The sequence below is a fragment of the Oryctolagus cuniculus genome, chromosome 3 (genome assembly GCF_964237555.1).
Source record: "Oryctolagus cuniculus chromosome 3, mOryCun1.1, whole genome shotgun sequence".
Taxonomy (NCBI): Eukaryota; Metazoa; Chordata; class Mammalia; order Lagomorpha; family Leporidae; genus Oryctolagus; species Oryctolagus cuniculus.
In genome coordinates, this window is record NC_091434.1 from 83330714 (window position 1) to 83348323 (window position 17610).

At 45.7% G+C, this 17610-nt stretch overlaps 1 protein-coding gene across 33 annotated transcripts in view; it reads right to left on the minus strand.

Moving 5' to 3' along the window:
* PKP4 (plakophilin 4) overlaps positions 1-17610 on the minus strand; it is a 255756-nt gene that overhangs the window by 21328 nt on the left and 216818 nt on the right. For all 33 annotated transcript variants that reach the window (XM_070070834.1, XM_017342867.3, XM_051849505.2 and 30 more), the window contains one exon: positions 3391-3574. In XM_070070834.1, coding sequence (XP_069926935.1) covers positions 3391-3574 — 184 coding nt within the window. The remainder of the gene's footprint in view (positions 1-3390; positions 3575-17610) is intronic.

Below are 17610 nucleotides of genomic sequence, written 5' to 3' on the forward strand. Positions count from 1 at the left end.
TTGGCATTTGAATTTTAAGTGTATCTTTCTCATGTTGTGTCGCTTTCTAGCCCCCAGTGGAATTATCAGAGTTTATCCTCCTTACCTTCTGCATGTGAAAAAGGGAACACAGTAGGAGCTACCTCATGGTGGGTGTGGTTATGCGGCAGAACTGCTACACAGAAAGGAGAAAAGTGCCTGCCACACCCGACACACTGTATGTGTAAGCCAAGTACAGTGTTCAGACACGCTTCTAAACAAGTTTATTTTTACTTACTTGAGAAAGAGAGAGAGAGAGAGAGAGAGAGAGAGAGAGAATATCTTCCATGTACTTGTTCATTCTCCAAATGTCCACAATAGCCAGGGCTGGGTTGGGCCAAACCAAAGCCAGGAGCCAGAAATTCCATTTGCCTCCCCCACAGGTAGCAGGAGCCCAAGCACTTGAACCCTCATCTGCTGCCTCCCAATGCGTGCATTAGCGGGAAGATGGACTGGAAGTGAGGCTGACTTTATTCCAGGTGCTCTGATAGGGGAGGCAGGCATCCCAAGCAGTAGCTTAATCTATTGTGCCACGGCATCCATCCCTCAGATATTCTTTATCATGGTTTATATACAGCAGGTGATCATTAAATGTTTTTTGAACAGAAAGAAGAAACATACAGTTTCTTCCATAAAAATTGAAAGTTAAATATGGACTTTTACTTACATGAAAATTTTTCTTATCTTTTCAATTAAATTGTTTTGGGTCTCATCCATATTGAAATTTTTTTTTTAACTTTTATTTAATGAATATAAATTTTCAAAGTACAGCTTATGGATTACAATGGCTCCCCCCCCCCATAACGTCCCTCCCACCCACAACCCTCCCCTTTCCCAGTCCCTCTCCCCTTCCATTCACATGAGGATTCATTTTCGATTCTCTTTATATACAGAAGATCAGTTTATATTTTAATTTTTTAAAATTTTTTAATTTTCAAAAGACAGTTACAGAGAGAGGTATTGACAGGGAGAGAGAGGTCTTCCATCCACTGGTTCACTCCCCAAATGGCTGTAACAGCTGGCACTGAGCTGATCTAAAGCCAGGAGCTTCTTTAGGGTCTCCCACCTGGGTGGCAGGAGCCCAGGCACTCGGGCCATCCTCCACTGCTTTCCCAGGCACATTAGCAGGGAGCTGGATCGGGAGTGGAGCAGCCAAGACTCGAACAGGTGCCTAAATGAGATGCTGCTGCTGCAGGCTGGGGCTTTAATCTGCTGTTCCACATTGCTGGCCCTCATATTGAAATTCTTGATATCAACTTGTCTTCATAAACTGAGCTGCTGGAGGGACTTTGGGAAGATACTGTCACCTGAAGTCCCTCTTCACATGTGTGTTTCCTCTCTGTGTCTGGGCTTCTGGGACTGTGCACTCCTGTGCGGTCCCTGCCTCTTCCAGCCAGCCCTGTCTGTCTGTGGGTTCCTCCAGGAGTGCCTGGGGGCTCTGCTTTGGTCCACTTATTCAGTCCACCTACTCCTGACTTTAACACAACCCATGACCCCTGACCACCAAACAGCGATCTCACCCTGACTTCTGTCTGAAGCTTCAAGTCCATTCAACCCAACATCCAGGCATTATCCGTATGTCCTCCTCGTTCCTTGCCCATTGTCTCCACTTCATCAGCAAGTCTTGTCAGCTTTTCCTCCTAAAAACAACTCCATCTGCCTCCCTAGTCTCAGCTGCGCCCCTCGTCTGCCTGGATCACGGCAACAACCTTGTTTTCCAGTCCCTACTTCTGCCCTTACTCCCTCTTCCACATCCCAGTCAGAGACAGTCCCATCACTCCCCTTCTGAACACCCTCTGATGGCTTGCCCAGGGTACTTGCAATAAAATGCAAATTCCTTTCCTGCAATCTGTAAAACTCCGCATAAGTTGCTTCCGCACTGTCTTTTGCCCACTAAGCTACAGCTGCAGGACTGTCCCTGCCCCAGAGCTTCTACAGCCACCGTTGTCTTGGTCTACAGCAGCTGTGCTCCTGACCTCCAACCCACAAAGAAATGGCCTTCAGTTCAGATATAGCCTGAAGTTTTAGCTCTTGGAGGGACCACCTGGCTACCAAGGGAACCACGCCCTTCTTTATTTTCACAGCAACTGCTGTCTTCCCCAGTGATGTGGGGTTCTATCAGGGCAGGGACCTAGTGTGTCTCTCCTATGGAAGGCACTCACAGGCCTCCGCACTGCAGGGGCCTGGGGTGTGTCCTGCCCTGGGCCCCTCCAGCAGTCTAGTGGGCTGGCTGAGCAGGGCCATCCCTCCCCATGGATGACAGGCTACAACTTGGGATGATCAGGCCTCACGGCTCTCCCTGCCTCTCGCTCTCAAGCTCTGTTAGCTCTCTTGGCTTAAATGTTCAACGGCGCTCCGTGAGTGCTCACTCGGTGACACCACACGAAGCACTTTCCACAGGCACCACGACTCCTCACGACCCCGCTGCTTCTGCTGCCCCCGCTCTGACCACGAGGACGCTGAGGCTCTGGCCACGCAGCCTGCCATCCAACACAGTGAGGCTGGGAAACGGAGCAAGTGGGGCTGATGCGTGCGAAGGGCAAACCGTGAGCCATTCTGCGTACTCGTTCAGGAGGATTTATACTTTTAAATGCTGCATGTAACGACTGAAAAAATTGTGTTTGCTTGGGGCCGTTGCTGTGGCATATTGGGTAAAGCCACCGCCTGCAGTGCTGGCATCCCATAAGGGCGCTGGTTTGAGTCCCGGCTGCTCCACTTCCAATCCAGCTCTCTGCTAATGGCCTGGGAAAGCAGTGGAAGATTGCCCAAGTCCTCGGGCCCCTGTACCCACGTGGGAGACCCAGAAGAAGCTCCTGGCTTAGGATCAGAGCAGCTATAGCGGTTACAGCCACCTGGGGAGTAAAACAGCGGATGGAAGATCTCTCTCTCTCTTTGCCTCTCTGTAACGCTGCCTTTAAATAAATAAATAAAGTCTATTAAAAAAATAGTGTTTGCTCTAGTTTTTGCATATTTATGTCACTAAAAATAAACTTCTGTTGAAGCCACTCCTTACACCCTTCTAAAAGCACAGACATTCTAACTATTACATTATGAAGGTAAACAAAAACCAGGCTCCAAACACATTAGCAATCCGAATGCGATAACCAGGGCAGTGCTGTTCAAGCAGGACCCTGAATTGTGGCAGAAATCTCAGACTGGAAAGGGCCTTTCTGAGTAACCCATGTGAGGTGGTGTCCCAGAGGCCGCTGGGCTGTGTTCATGTCTCAGAGTGACACAGGCCTGTGGCCTCCATGGTGAGAGAAAACTGGGAAACATAAGCTATGTTAACAAAATAAAGTCTTCCTGAAATCAATTTACCCATGACACATATTTAATCACAGAATTAGTGGGAAGAAGAAATCAAGAATTTACCTCAGGCAACCTGTCGTGTTACGCAGAACGAGTGAAGTCTGAAATTTAATTTTATGATCATCATCAAAGGAAGAATTATTCCATCCAGAATGTGGAACGATCACAGTGTTTGTTAAGGTTGAGAGGGCGTCTCGGATGATTGTCATCTTCACGGCATCACACGAGGATAAATTCCAAAGAACTCCTGAAAATGAGATTCAAAAGTCAAATCAGCAGTAGGCGATCCTGTAGCTTCAGGAATGAAATAAGCATATTAGCCGTAATTGATAAGAACTCAGGCTGTTCCAAACCTAATCTGTGGTCTATGCTGCAACCAGCCTGCAGATGGACAGAATGTCACTAAGCGCCAGGTGAACACACATGAGCTTCTGGCAATAAAATTACCCAAGTCTTCCTGTGCACTCCAACTTTTAGAGGCTCTCTATCTGCTGAGATGACTATAGCTTTTGCAAAGCAAATTACAGCTACTCTGTGTGGGACAGGGGTGCAGTCCAAGCAAGGGTTATCAACATAGTGCATCTGTGATTTTTGTAAAACTGCTGTTCATTGCATTGTCCCTTACATCCAATGGCCATGTGACACAACCAGAACTCCATCCTTGGAAAAATGTTTTTCTCTTAAGAAACATGTATGTTTCTCTTCATCATGTTTCCATTCTTTCTTTTGTTACCAGGAAGTTCTAACTTAAATATAGTGCTCGCAGTCACTTTACTGGCGGGAGAGTTGTTACGTTTGCTTCATCATTCTTATGTAGGTAAGATTTAAGCATTCATGTTTTTACTTTAAGAGCTTTGTTATCATCTGCTTTAAAGTTAGTGTCATTTCTTTTTGGATACAGGTGAAAACTAGTAAGAAATTAAAAGCCACCCATATTGTAATTCATCTCAAGACTTCCAGGACAACAGACCTTAAATGTAGCTTATTGGCATTCTTCAAATTGATAAGCAAACAGAAGATCTTCTGTATCAACTATGAGGCAGGGGACATTATTGCTATGGCACACATTGGCTAAGAATTGAGCAGATTCAGGATGATACTTTTTTTTTTTTTTTTTTTTTTTTGACAGTGATAGAGAGAGAGAAAGGTCTTCCTTTTTCCATTGGTTCACCCCCCAGTGGCCGCTACGGCCAGCGCGCTGATCTGAAGCCAGGAGCCAGGTGCTTCTCCTGGTCTTCCATGTGGGTGCAGGGCCCAAGGACTTGGGCCATCCTCCACTGCACTCCCGGGCCACAGCAGAGAGCTGGACAGGAAGAGGAGCGACCAAACAGAATCCAGCGCCCTGATTGGGACTAGAACCCGGGGTGCTGGCGCCACAGGCAGAGGATTAGCCTAGTGAGCCGCAGCGCTGGCCTAGGATGATACCTTTTCACATCAGTAGAGTTTCCTGAGCATGAGGCAGGGTGGAGAGAGGGTGCCCCTGGTTTTCTCTGCCCTGAAGCCCTTCTGAGCCCTACGCTGCTGATGGATCCTTGGCAAGTTGCTCAGGGGTCTGTGCAGTGTTTTCAGAAGTAGCAACCCGCACACAAACACTGTGGCCCCATAGAGGGGAGGGAGTTGGCAAAATCTGGCCAGGGTGTCAGGTACGTGAACGTGACTGACAGAGTGCTGGGCCAGAGAGGAGCTGAGAACCACTCCCTCCAGTGTCCTGACCTGAGAAGCCAGCCCAGACACTGCATGCTCCACCCACTCTGGCTGTGCACTGTCAGGCAGGGGAGCGTGAGAGCACTCACGGGAGCTGCTTCCTTCCTGGAGGAAGGAGAGGTGGAAGCACAGGGTTAGAACTGGGCAGTAAAACAATCCTCTGGCCATGAACTGAGAGGACTGCGCTTGCCTGTGCCCCTGCTGCAGAGGGACCTTGCGTGCTGCCCTGGCTCTGCGTTCTGTTCTCCACCTGTGTCCACGCTCTCTTTCACTTGACTTTGGTTTCTGGACCTCACCAGTTTGGTTTCCTTGCCCTTCAGGGGGCTTCTGTGCTTTCCCTTTCCTACTGTCCCCAAAGGACAGCCTCTGAGGACCCCAGAATCAGGGATGGCTCACATCCTTAGGCCCAGACTGGTTCTCCCCTAACGAGGGGTGGCCACAATATGGGAGGGTTTTGGACAGTCAGAATCAAGACAAAGACCCTACTTTACCTCGTAAACTCATTCTTTCACCACGACAAATCTTACTTATACAACTATCTTGGGACACACACACACAGGATCCTGGTAAGAAGGCAGCATACACCATGGGCACTTAAGAAAAGAACTTAAATTCTGAGCAAGAGCTATTTCCCCATGGATTCTTAAAAACTTGGCTATGTTTCACTACACAATGTTTTCAACTTGCTTTCTGGATTCTGGAACCTGTGCTGTGAGCAGTGGGCGAGAACTGGAGACACGCCTCTAGGTCCCCATCTCAATGACCCAGCGCAGCCCCATGTCAATCTATGCTCAGTATCAGGCTTTGTTGTGTTTCTGTTCCAAGAAAGGGTCTCACATCTGAAAGACATTTGACAAGCTCTGTCTTAGGGAAAAGTACTGGAGGGCTGATGACCATGAACATGGGAGTTAAAGATGAGAGACAATTCTTCTGCAATCTGTCCTGAGCAAACAGCAGGAGAAGGAAGAGAAGACAGAGGAAGGAGCAGGACAAGGCGCAGCAGGTGAGGTGTTACCGCTGCCACAAGCACGGGTCGAAAATTTCCTGCTAACAAGGCCAACCAAGGCACCAATGAGCCACAGTGGCACCACACTGCCCAGAAGCCACAGATGAGGAGAGAGTCCCCAGCTGGCAATTCTATAATATGTGCTTCCCAGTGCCATTGGCACAAATTCCCTTTCTGTCAAAGGCGTTTATATTTCTCCACGAAATTCAACACATGGGAGAGAACTGCATTTTCCAATAAGCTCCTTTCTACTTCACGGAATAAATGCATTCCATTAAAGTTAACTGCAAGGCAAGGTTTCTGAAAAGTAGAGACAGCACATGAGAGGGTCTAAGTGTAAAATTAGACACACAGTCATCCCTGAGCTTCCACAGGAGACTGATTCAAGGACCCCTGTGGATAGTAAAATCCACAGATGCATACATCCCTTATATTCACAGAGTAATATTTGCATATAACCTGCACTTACACATCCTCCTTTATGCTTAAATAAATCATCTATAGATTATATGAAATATTTAATATGATGGAAATGCCAAGTAAACAGATGTACTGTATTGTTTTAATATTTGTATTATATTTATTACAGCCAGTTTAAAATATGTTTGTTATTTATTTCAAAGGTGGAGCAAGACTGAACGAGGGTGCTATTTTCCTTCCACTGCTTTACCCTCAAATACTCACAATAGTTCTGGCTGGGCCAGGATGAAGGCAGCAGCCTGCAGCTTCATCCAGGTCTCCCCCATGGATGTCAGGGGCCCAAGTGCTTGAACTGTTTCTTGCTGCCTCCCAGAGTGTGCATTAGCAGAGAGCTGGAATCAGAAGCAGAGGCAGGACTCACATGGAAGTCCTCCAGTATGGGATGTGGGTATTTCAAACAGCGATTCAACCTGCTGTGCCAAAGCACCTGCCTTTTTTTTTTTTTAATTTTTTTTTTTTTTTCGGAGTATTTTTGACCCATGGTTGGTTGTATCTGTAGATGCAGAGAACCAATCGTATCTCTAAAGAAGATTGAACAACCTGTGCCATACGCAGGTAAAAACATGACTAAGAAGAGGAGTGGTTCTTAAGCACACTGATGCCTGGAGATTCCTGGGCACTGGCAATGAAGAGTTGCTTTCTGTTGTTTCTGCCTCTGCTCCTGGCTAGCTTTGGTGAGAGGATATTTTCCAGGCGTGAGGACGCTCCAGATTTTCCATGCTGCTTCCAAGACTTTATCCTTCTTCACAGGCATTTAAAATGCCCAGTGGGGCTGCATGTCATTCTGCAGTTCACTACAGGCCGTTCTATTTACTTGGGATTGGACACAATACAAATGTTCAGAAATCAATATAAGAAGAGTAAAATCTCCATGTACTGTGGCTTTGCTCTGTGCCAGCACTGTGTGCTTCCCGGCTAACACCTTAAAGAGTCCAGCCGCAACAAATGAATTAACTTCCTCATCTAACTGTACCTTTGACATTGTACATGTCGATTTCTCAAAGGATGATGTTTCTATTTCTAATTTGAAAGAAATTTCAATAGGTAATGAGGAACAAATACCCCACCATCATCCAATTTTAAAGATGTGTTGTTATACATCTTTACTAAGGCAGGACACTTAGTAAGTGCTCAAAAAGTCTTTGTTGATGGATCCATCTTGTATCTTGTATTTGCTTTTGGATTGCTCCCCTATTTTCCTCTACTCATCAGACTTAGCTCATAAGTATTACCTCCCCCATTCCTGCCTTTCCCTGAAAATGAGTATTCACGAGTGACTTGAAGGCTGATAACTGGGGAGAACAACAGAACGATCTTTTGGACTTCAACAGAATCTGTCAGCATGGTTTTGCCTTTCATGGTGAGACCTAAGCAAACAGGCGGGGAAATCATCTCAGTTACCAGGGACAGGAGAGTCCTGTTGCTGCTCCATTTCCCAGACTCCAGTCAGTGTCACACCCACAAGCTGGTGTCCCCATCCCTCAAACTGTCAAACAGAAAGGGGCAGGGCTGGCATTCAGCAGACAAGCTGACGAAGCTATCTGGTCAAAGAAGGTGACTTATTGATCATAAAACCAGTCTACCACAGCAACTCAGGGTTTCATTTCTGCAACTTCAATAAAAAAATGTTCAAAGTCCTTCTTGACCAGAAATAAAGGGAAAGATTCTATTTTTGCTAAGTATGTGGCATCTGAGAGACCTGCACAAAGGCAGCTTCTCATCCTGCACTGGGCGTTATATGATCCCCCTAATCCTGCACTTCACAAGGAACACAAAGAGCTACAGCATTTGGGGCAGATTTAGCTGCCCATCCTGAACATCAAAGCAAGTCTCAAGACACTTGTTTTCCTTCACTGTGTACTCCAAAAATAAGGTTATGTGAAGCCCAAAGAACTGGTTCTGATCAACAAAGACTGAATGGAAATAGTTCAATTAAACATAAAAGCCTTTGATACGGAAAGATTAATTTGGATTTTCTACTCAAAGTAAAAAGCACCATTCTTAAGAGCAGCTAATAATACCTGTGTGCACTCTGCCTCACTAAAGTAGTAATAAAACAATCTTCTCTCTACTCAGTATGTGTAGGGCTTCATTTAATGGGTCAGGAAATGTCTTGCTGGGGCCATACCTAATGAATAGAAAATATACCAGCTCCCAGATGTAGCAAGATTGATGAGCAAACAGAGAGCTGCAGGATTAGCATTCTCCTGCAGCATGACAAACCTCTAGCTCTGTCACCCTGATGCAAAATTTGCTTGAAAAATATTTAGTGGCACACTCTATTATCAACTGGCTCCTAAAGAAAAAGTTAAAAATAAACTATAATTTGATTTGGGAAGCTTGAGATTTTATTTAATTTAAAGCAATTAGCTATTTGTTGGGATGACAAAGAATACACATATACAAACTAATTTAGAAAATATTAGGGAATTTCATACATACTATTGTAGAAAACACTGCTTTTATTCTCAAGCACAGGAAAAAGTACACATAATTATGAGTAACCAATAATCACAATGAAATACTGCCATAAGAGATGAAAGTTCATTTTCCCACAAAGAATGAATAAAGTAATTAAAACACTGTTGCACATAATTTCTATGCTGCAGAATTTTGAAAGAGCTCATGTTTAAAACCAGCTTTATAGTTATTCTAATGGCCAGCTGATAACTTTATAGTCATATTATAAGCTGATTTTATTGATTAATTAAAATAATAGCAACTATTTGAAAAATGTATTTCTCAAGAGGACATTAAAATCCAACCAAGCCACATGGGGAAAATGTGATTCCTTTGGTAGCATAAATACACAACAGCCTACAAGCTTGTTTTTTTCTTATTATGAAAGACAATCTTAAATCATTCATTTTTGTGTAATATTCAATTCATGCCCTGTTTCCTAATTATGAAAAAGTGTTTGTAGATGTTGCCAAAAAGAAAAAAAAATAGCCAAGTTCCATTGGGCTTCAAATATCATTAGACATGGCTCAGCATTTCCTGTCATGAGTTAGTCTCACCCTCACAGTCTGTTCTTGATTTTCTTGTTTCAGTCATGCTCTTTCACAAGATGCCACTGATGTAAGAAAAACTACCCCAGTCTTGGGGGCATGAAGAATATTAAAGGAGATACAGACAAGGTCTTGTCCCACCATCCCGGCACAGAGCTGGTGACCTGACATTCAGCTCTCATGACTAGGCCCTGGCTCTCTGTACACAAGCTGGTACAGGTGCCATACCATTGCTGGCCACTCTGCATCTACAGGTTTGTTGCAACATGCTGGCTGTCATGCATACGTACCTTGCAAGCACTGAAAAATGGGGATAAAAAATAAGGTCTAATATTATGAGTATCATTACATTAGGGCTGTAGATTGCTTATGAGGATCAGAGTATATGTGCACCTTCCAGAGCCACATTGTGTTGATTACAGAGTAGGAAGGCGGGCCTCTGAGCTGAGGGCTCCTGTCTGTTCCCAGCACATGACTCCATGGTTTTTCCCTCAATAGTCGGGCTGAAACACTCTGGAACTTGCAAAACAGACATCTCCATTTCTTCTCCGTGGCTGCCGCTAACGTCCTCCCCTCACCACGAGTGGGGTTTTAATAAATCTGTCTTTTTGTTGGAAGAACGTCAAAGTGCTATGATGACCACACCCTATGCCATGATGATTACACCCTACTACAATACCGTCACATCCCCTGCCACCAGGCTTTAAGATATGCACCTCATACCTTCTAGATTTATGCTACCTCTACCAATGCATGGCATAGGCTGATCATCCCTAATCTAAGTTTCTGAAACGAAATCCAAAACATTTTGGGTGCCAACTCTCAGAAACTTTCAGATTTTAGAGCATTTTGTAATTCAAATTTTCAAATTAGGTATGCTCAACTTTAAAGTCCATGTAGATATTGAAACATCCAAAAAGTCTTGAAATCTGAAGTACTTCTGATCCCAAGGATTTCAGATAAGTGATGCTCAGCTTGTACAGATCTACACTGTTCAATATAGAAGCCACTAGATACATGTGGTTATTGAGCACTTGAAATATGGCCTATGCAGATTGAGATATATATAAAAGGTCTTTTTTTTTGTTTGTTTTTTTTTTGGACAGGCAGAGTGGACAGTGAGAGAGAGAGACAGAGAGAGAAAGTCTTCCTTCTTTTTGACAGGCAGAGTGGACAGTGAGAGAGAGACAGAGAGAAAGGTCTTCCTTTTACGGTTGGTTCACCCTCCAATGGCCGCTGCGGCTGGCGCACCGCGCTGATCTAATGGCAGGAGCCAGGTGCTTCTCCTTGTCTCCCATGGGGTGCAGGGCCCAAGCACTTGGGCCATCCTCCACTGCACTCCCTGGCCACAGCAGAGAGCTGGCCTGGAAGAGGAGCAACCGGGACAGAATCCAGCGCCCCGACTGGGACTAGAACCCAGTGTATCGGCACCACAAGGCGGAGGATTAGCCTAGTGAGTCGTGGCGCCAGCCCAAGTCTTCCTTTTGCCATTGGTTCACCCTCCAATGGCTGCTGCGGCTGGCGCACCGCGCTGATCTGAAGCCAGGAGCCAGGTGCTTCTCCTGGTCTCCCATGCGGGCGCAGGGCCCAAGGACTTGGGCCATCCTCCACTGCACTCCCTGGCCGCAGCCAGCAGAGAGCTGGACTGGAAGAGGAGCAACCGGGACAGAATCTGGCGCCCCAACTGGGACTAGAACCCGGGGTGCTGGTGCCGCAGGTGGAGGATTAGCCTAGTGAGCTGTGGTGCCGGCCAAAATGCACACTGAAAGTTTGACATACAAATGAATGAAAAACACTTCAATAGCTTTTATATTCATTAGGAGAAATGACATACTTTTGAACTACTGCATCAAATAAAATAAATTACTAAAATATCTGTTATTCTTTCTTAACATGGCCACTAGGATATGTAAAATTACATGATGCTTCCACAGGCAGTGCTGGTGGACACTCGTTCACCTTATGCAGACACTCGGGAAGACGTGCAGGTATGTTGCCTTCTCTTGGGATGCCTGACCACAAAGTGTTACAACATAAGGCAGCTGTGACAAACTACAGGACACCTGAATGTCCTGTATGCCAGGCACTTCACATGTGTCCTCACAAACACCAAGCAGCGGCTGCGGTTCATCACTGGGGAAGCTGCTGTTTGACCGAGGCGAGTAAGTGGCCTGAGGCGAAGTATTCCGTCCCACCATGGCAGAGCGACAGACTGATCTGGCCGCAAAGCACATAGGGGCACAACAATATGCTGCCTCTGCCTGGACGGTTTGCAAAGCACGGACATTCCTATTTGGTAGGATGGGAGCTACCACTCATGGGCTTCGGGGTAAAGGGCAGAGGCCAGGGTGAAGCAGGTTGCCCTGCTGGCAGACTGAAGCCCTGGGGAGTGAGTGAGCAGGAGCGGGGAGGCTGGAAGCTAGAGATGGCCCGGACGGCGGCCATGCAGATTTGGATGGTGGGCAGAGAGGAGGCTGATGGGCCAGGAGAGGGAGAACCTATGTTCAGGATCACCGTTTAGGAGGGCTGGGAAGGCCCCAAGCGAGGGAGAGAGTCTACGAAGGAAATTTGGAGCCTGATGCAATCCGAGGTTGCACTGAAGATGAACCATCAGTCTGCATGCGAGAGTGAAATGGGGCTTTTCACAGCAACGTGGACATCAAGGGAGTAACGGCAACAGAGCTGTGCCACAAGAATGTCTGCCACGTGTGGCTCCTGGGTAACTGCTCAATCTCCCCTCCAGGACAGGGTCCCCGAGAGTCACCAATGGGACTAGGAAGGAACTGAAATAATGGGGGAGCAATGCTTATAAGTGGGACATGCTGTTCTCTAGGTAAATTCTGGGGGAAACATGCCATGGTGGGACAGAATACTTCGCAAGGCTCCTAAGGTACTACCACCTCAGCAGAGGGGTCTAGGACAAGTGTAGTGACCCCCAGGGCAGCTGGCTACAGTGCTGCTCCCAGCCTACAGGCAGGGCCTACAGCTGGCCTCCTAGGGAGAGGGCCTACCTGCTGGCCCTGCCAGGCTCCCGGGGACTGCCTGCACCCAGCACATGCACACTCCTGTCAGGCATTGGCGAGCTCCCTGAGGCCCTGCTGCAGTGGCAAGGGGATGCTCAGGTGGCCTGAAGAGTAGGAAATCCCTAGAGGGAGCAGTGTGGAGCTGCAGACCTGGGCTAGCACAGCAGCTGCACCCGTGCGGCCCAAGCCAGCACATGGCATGTGAAGGGGATCACTCAGGCTGCTGAACTCTCCCCAGTGGTTGATGAGAGCCACAGATCTGAATGTTTTTCAAGGACAGGAGGTGGTCTGTGTTTCTGTGATTGGGTAGGCACAAATGTGGATCACAGCACCTCAGCAGGATCTATCAGTCCTAGAGGCCGACTGATGGAGCCACATTTGCATTTTAACACATTCTTCTTTATTCCAGGCAATTTCAGCACTTCAGGACTACGCGGAGCAGATTAATGACATAATGTTGTTGTACGCTCCTACATTCCCTGGGAAGCCATTTCTACTGAAAATAAGTAAGTCTATAGTTCAGAAGTGCCAACGGAGAACTGCCCATAGTGGGACATAAAGGATGGCTCTTTCTGTTACAGCAGAGTTAGTAAAGGAAATCACAGAAACACTGAGGCAGGAGTGGCAGTGAGGGCAGTGGTCCTACCACCTGGCTGTTATGCAGGATAGTCCAGGGTCTAACACAGGATTAGGTCATCTGGACTACCCTTGAGAGTGACCCAAGGAACAGTCCCTGCAGTCTTATCTGCCACAGAGAACCTCTGATCCAGGAACACACCACCTGTTCATCAGCAATTGCACTAAGTCTGCAACCTAGCTGTGCGGTGTCAGCGGAAGGTTTGAGACAAACAGGCCTGGACACACAGGCTGCAGCACAGCAATCAGGCTCGGAAGCCACACAGCTTTGGGGGGAGCTGGTCTGCAGCCTACTGGGCAGTTTTCTCCACATTTCCCCACCTTTCTTGCATTTCTAGGCTGTGCAGTCGACATAGAAACTGCCTCATTATGAGGCCTTTCCTTTGCTGCAAAATTCAGTGTTGATGGATGGATGGTTGACCTCAGGGTGTCCACACCTGACTGGAGCCCACACTCAAAGTAGAAGGTCCTATTCATCAACTTCCAAGCCTAAATCTTTTTCATACTCAGATAACTTAAAATACAAAACAAAATCACATTTCACAGATTTTCTAAGCAAAATACAATTGTATACATAGACGTGATCACTATTGAACACTTTCCAGGCTCAAAACCTAATAGGTTTTCTTTTTCTAGTTATCACTGATATGAGTGGGTGCTTAGGGTGATTTTTCTTTTAATTTCAAAATACAATTCCAATACAGTTGAATGTAACTAGTTGGTGGGGGAAGTTCTAGGATATTTCTGTATAATTCTTGGTAAAATGTGAAAGGCAGATGATACTGTGGTTTGTTCCTCCCTACCCCTTTTGGAGGTGATTTGATAGAACAAGGAAAATAACTAGCATTTACATCCTCCGATTCTGCTCCTTCTCAGCACTGCTCAGCGGCCTGGGAATCCCAACCAGCACACCAGGAACTCAACCTGGAGACCAGGCGGCTCCACCTCTTGGGATCCCAGGTTCCCACCCCTGATCCAAGGTGGAGGAGGAGGATGGTAAGCAGAGTTGAAGGTTGATTTCAGAACCCTTCCAATTCAAAGTTCTCTGAGTTGAGAATTGGCCAGTTTATAACAAATTGGTTTTTGTTTTGCTACCAATTCAAGTTTTCAAAATGTGTCATTTTCTTTCTCATTGTCAATTTTTATAGTTTAAAATATTTAGTAAATGAGAGACAAAGAGATGGACCCCATTGTTATTTATTTATTTATTTTTGAAAGGAAGAGTGGATAGTGAGAGAGAGAGACAGAGAGAAAGGTCTTCCTTTTTGCCGTTGGTTCACCCTCCAATGGTCGCCACGGCCGGCGTACCGCGCTGATCCAAAGGCAGGAGCTAGGTGCTTCTCCTGGTCTCCCATGGGGTGCAGGGCCCAAGCACTTGGGCCATCCTCCACTGCACTTCCGGGCCACAGCATAGAGCTGGCCTGGAAGAGGGGCAACCGGGACAGAATCCGGCGCCCCGACCGGGACTAGAACCCGGTGTGCTGGTGCCGCAAGGCGGAGGATTAGCCTAGTGAGCCGCGGCGCCGGCCCCATTGTTATTATTTTATACATTGAATCAATTGGCATGGATGCTTCCTGATTTGGGCTGGGAACTGGGAATAGACGTTTTATTTCTGAAAACTCCTACACCATTCCTAACAGCTCTACACGGTCCACAAAAACTACAGAAGGTAATAAGCTGACTCCTATCTGAACCAGAGAACAAATGACTATTTTGAAGGCATATTAATTAGGCCAGCAGGACCTGTTTAGCAGATTGCTTCACCATGTAACGGCAAGTAAGAGTCTGACAGGCTGAAGGCACGTCCACTAAGCTCTCACACTTGGAAAAGATGACTTCCTGCCAGAATCCCCTGCTGTTTGCTAAACTTTAACCTTGCCTATCTGCCTTTCTTCAGTACACAACCATCATTTTCTAACTAAATTTCCAGATAATTAGAAATATGGAACTAATGATTAGGGAGGGAATAAGCCCAATTTCATTTTCTGCATGGTGTCTGGAATCCATAGTTGGCATGCAAAAATTTGGAATAGTGTGGAAATATTTTATTTAGCCATATGGATGAATAATCACTTGCTAAATTGGAAGGAATGTGAATGCAGCAGTCATACAAACAAAAATCTATTATTACCAAATAACAAAGGCTATTTTTTGGTAGTGAACACCAGTGTTAATAGAGGGTACCAGAAGTGTGATAGCTTGTGGACACCTGGTACATTAGAAAGCAGGCCTCCAGATTCTGTGCAATGTCTTTAATTTCTGTTGTTTTGTTGCTTTCAGAATTATCATTATCATGAAACTCACATTTCCTAGCTTAAAAATATTAAGTATCTTGAACAAATGAGTTCAACATTTCTTTTTTAGTGACAAGATGCTCTCTCTTTCCCTCTATACTCTGTGGCTCAGTAGACATTTCATAACCCAGCTGGAGAACCACCAAACTTTATCTAATATTCAAGTTTTAAATAAAATAGTGGCAAATTTTTTGGAATTAAAAAAAAAATCAGGCTGGCACTGCGGCTCACTTGGCTAATCCTCCACCTGTGGCACCGGCACCCTGGGTTCTAGTCCCAGTTGGAGCACTGGATTCTGTCCCGGTTGCTTCTCTTCTAGTCTAGCTCTCTGCTGTGGCCAGGGAGTGCAGTGGAGGATGGCCCAAGTGCTTGGGCCCTGCACCCCATGGGAGACCAGGAGGAAGCACCTGACTCCTGGCTTTGGATCGGCACAGCGCGCTGGTCGTAGCAGCCATTTGGGGGGTGAACCAATGGAAAAAAGAAGACCTTTCTCTCGTCTGTCTCTTTCTCACTGTCTAACTGCCTGTCCAAAATAAATAAATAAATAAATAAAAATAAAAAAAATAAAAATCACCCTAAGCACCCAGATATATCAGTGATTACTGGTAAAAGAAAACTTATTCGATGTGAACCTGGAAAGTGTTCAATACAATGAAGAAAACATAAGAATCATGTTACACATTAGAGAACCATTTTAATTAACAATGACAGCCATACTGTTTTGGGGAAATGCACTTGGCAAAAATTACTCCCCTCCCCGAAAATAAAGATGTGGCCAAAATTACAGGCCCCCAGAGGTTATTATATTTAAAGCCATGGCAAGGCATCTTTTTGAAAAAAGAATAGATAGAATTTTCTCTCTTAAGTACTGTAAAAATTGCCAAACTGAAACAAAGGGGACTAGGAAAAAAAAGATGTTGGACTAATAACTGGGTTGAATTACTTGATATTAAGAATAGTAGAATACCTAGTTCCAAGGAAGATATTAGCTTCTTTAAATTATACAATATTTTGAACATGGCAGTTCATTTTGCTTTAACATCTCATGATCCTAAGCTGACTATAGTTGTTACTGAAAAACTCTTAGGCCGAAGTTGGCCAGTGCCATGGTATCTGGGGATGACATTGGCTCAACACTGACATTTGGAAGGACACTGTTCTGTTTTCCAAGGGGATTTTATAGATGTGAAACTGATGGGCATGCTGGGTGAGAGCCGCACAGAAGGCCCTGCAGCCCATGTGGAAAGCCGACAAATTAATGAGGATGAGGTGCGCTTCCCAGTTAGGAGGGATCCCGGTGGCTAGGGCTAGGGCTGAGCTGGACTTTCTGTAGGGCCACTGTGAGTAACATGAGCTTGTGTAAGTTTATCTTTCTTGCCCCAAGTAGCAGTAAAGGTCTTCTCGCAGCTTTCTGGCTAACCCTGCTTTTTGCGTTAACTCCACAAACTCATGAGCTCCCTGCACGGTGGGTTCAAGCACGTGATGGCAGCTACCTTCTGTGGACGCTGTATGGGAGACCTGTGCATGAAATCGCTGATGACACAAAACGAATTCTGAGGTCTCCTCCAACTTCGTGATTCTACGATTTCAAGTTGGTTTACGAGTATTTGACTTGTGGAAGGGTCAATGAGAGAAGAGCTCAAGGATCTCTGAATTTCATGCTTTCTCATGTATCAGGGATCAGTCACTCTTAAAATGTTACTGAACATCAGTTAAGGTTGGTACCATTAAATTTTAGGAATGAGAAATGGGAGTGAATAATCTTGTTGTCTTTATAAATCTTGGGCTACACACACACAGAAAAGCAACTATGCTAGGTCGCTGTGCCTTGGTAGTTCCATATTGGCTAGAAAGTATTTCCATACAAACCCAGGTCAGGCTGGCTCTTAGCTTTCTAGGCCTGGAAACTGGTCCAGCTCCTTTCCTGTGGCAACTGAGTGAAGTGTTTATATTCTGATCACTCTCCTGCCAATGTTTTGAAAAGAACTTTCCATAAACAGTCCACAAAACAGAACAAATCGTTAGTACACAGTTACAGAGCAGTTCCTCGTTCCCCTGCTCTACAGAAGGCAGAAGCATGCTTCTTAAAGCCTACTATTGCTGGCAGATGTTCCCAAAGAGAAAAACTCCT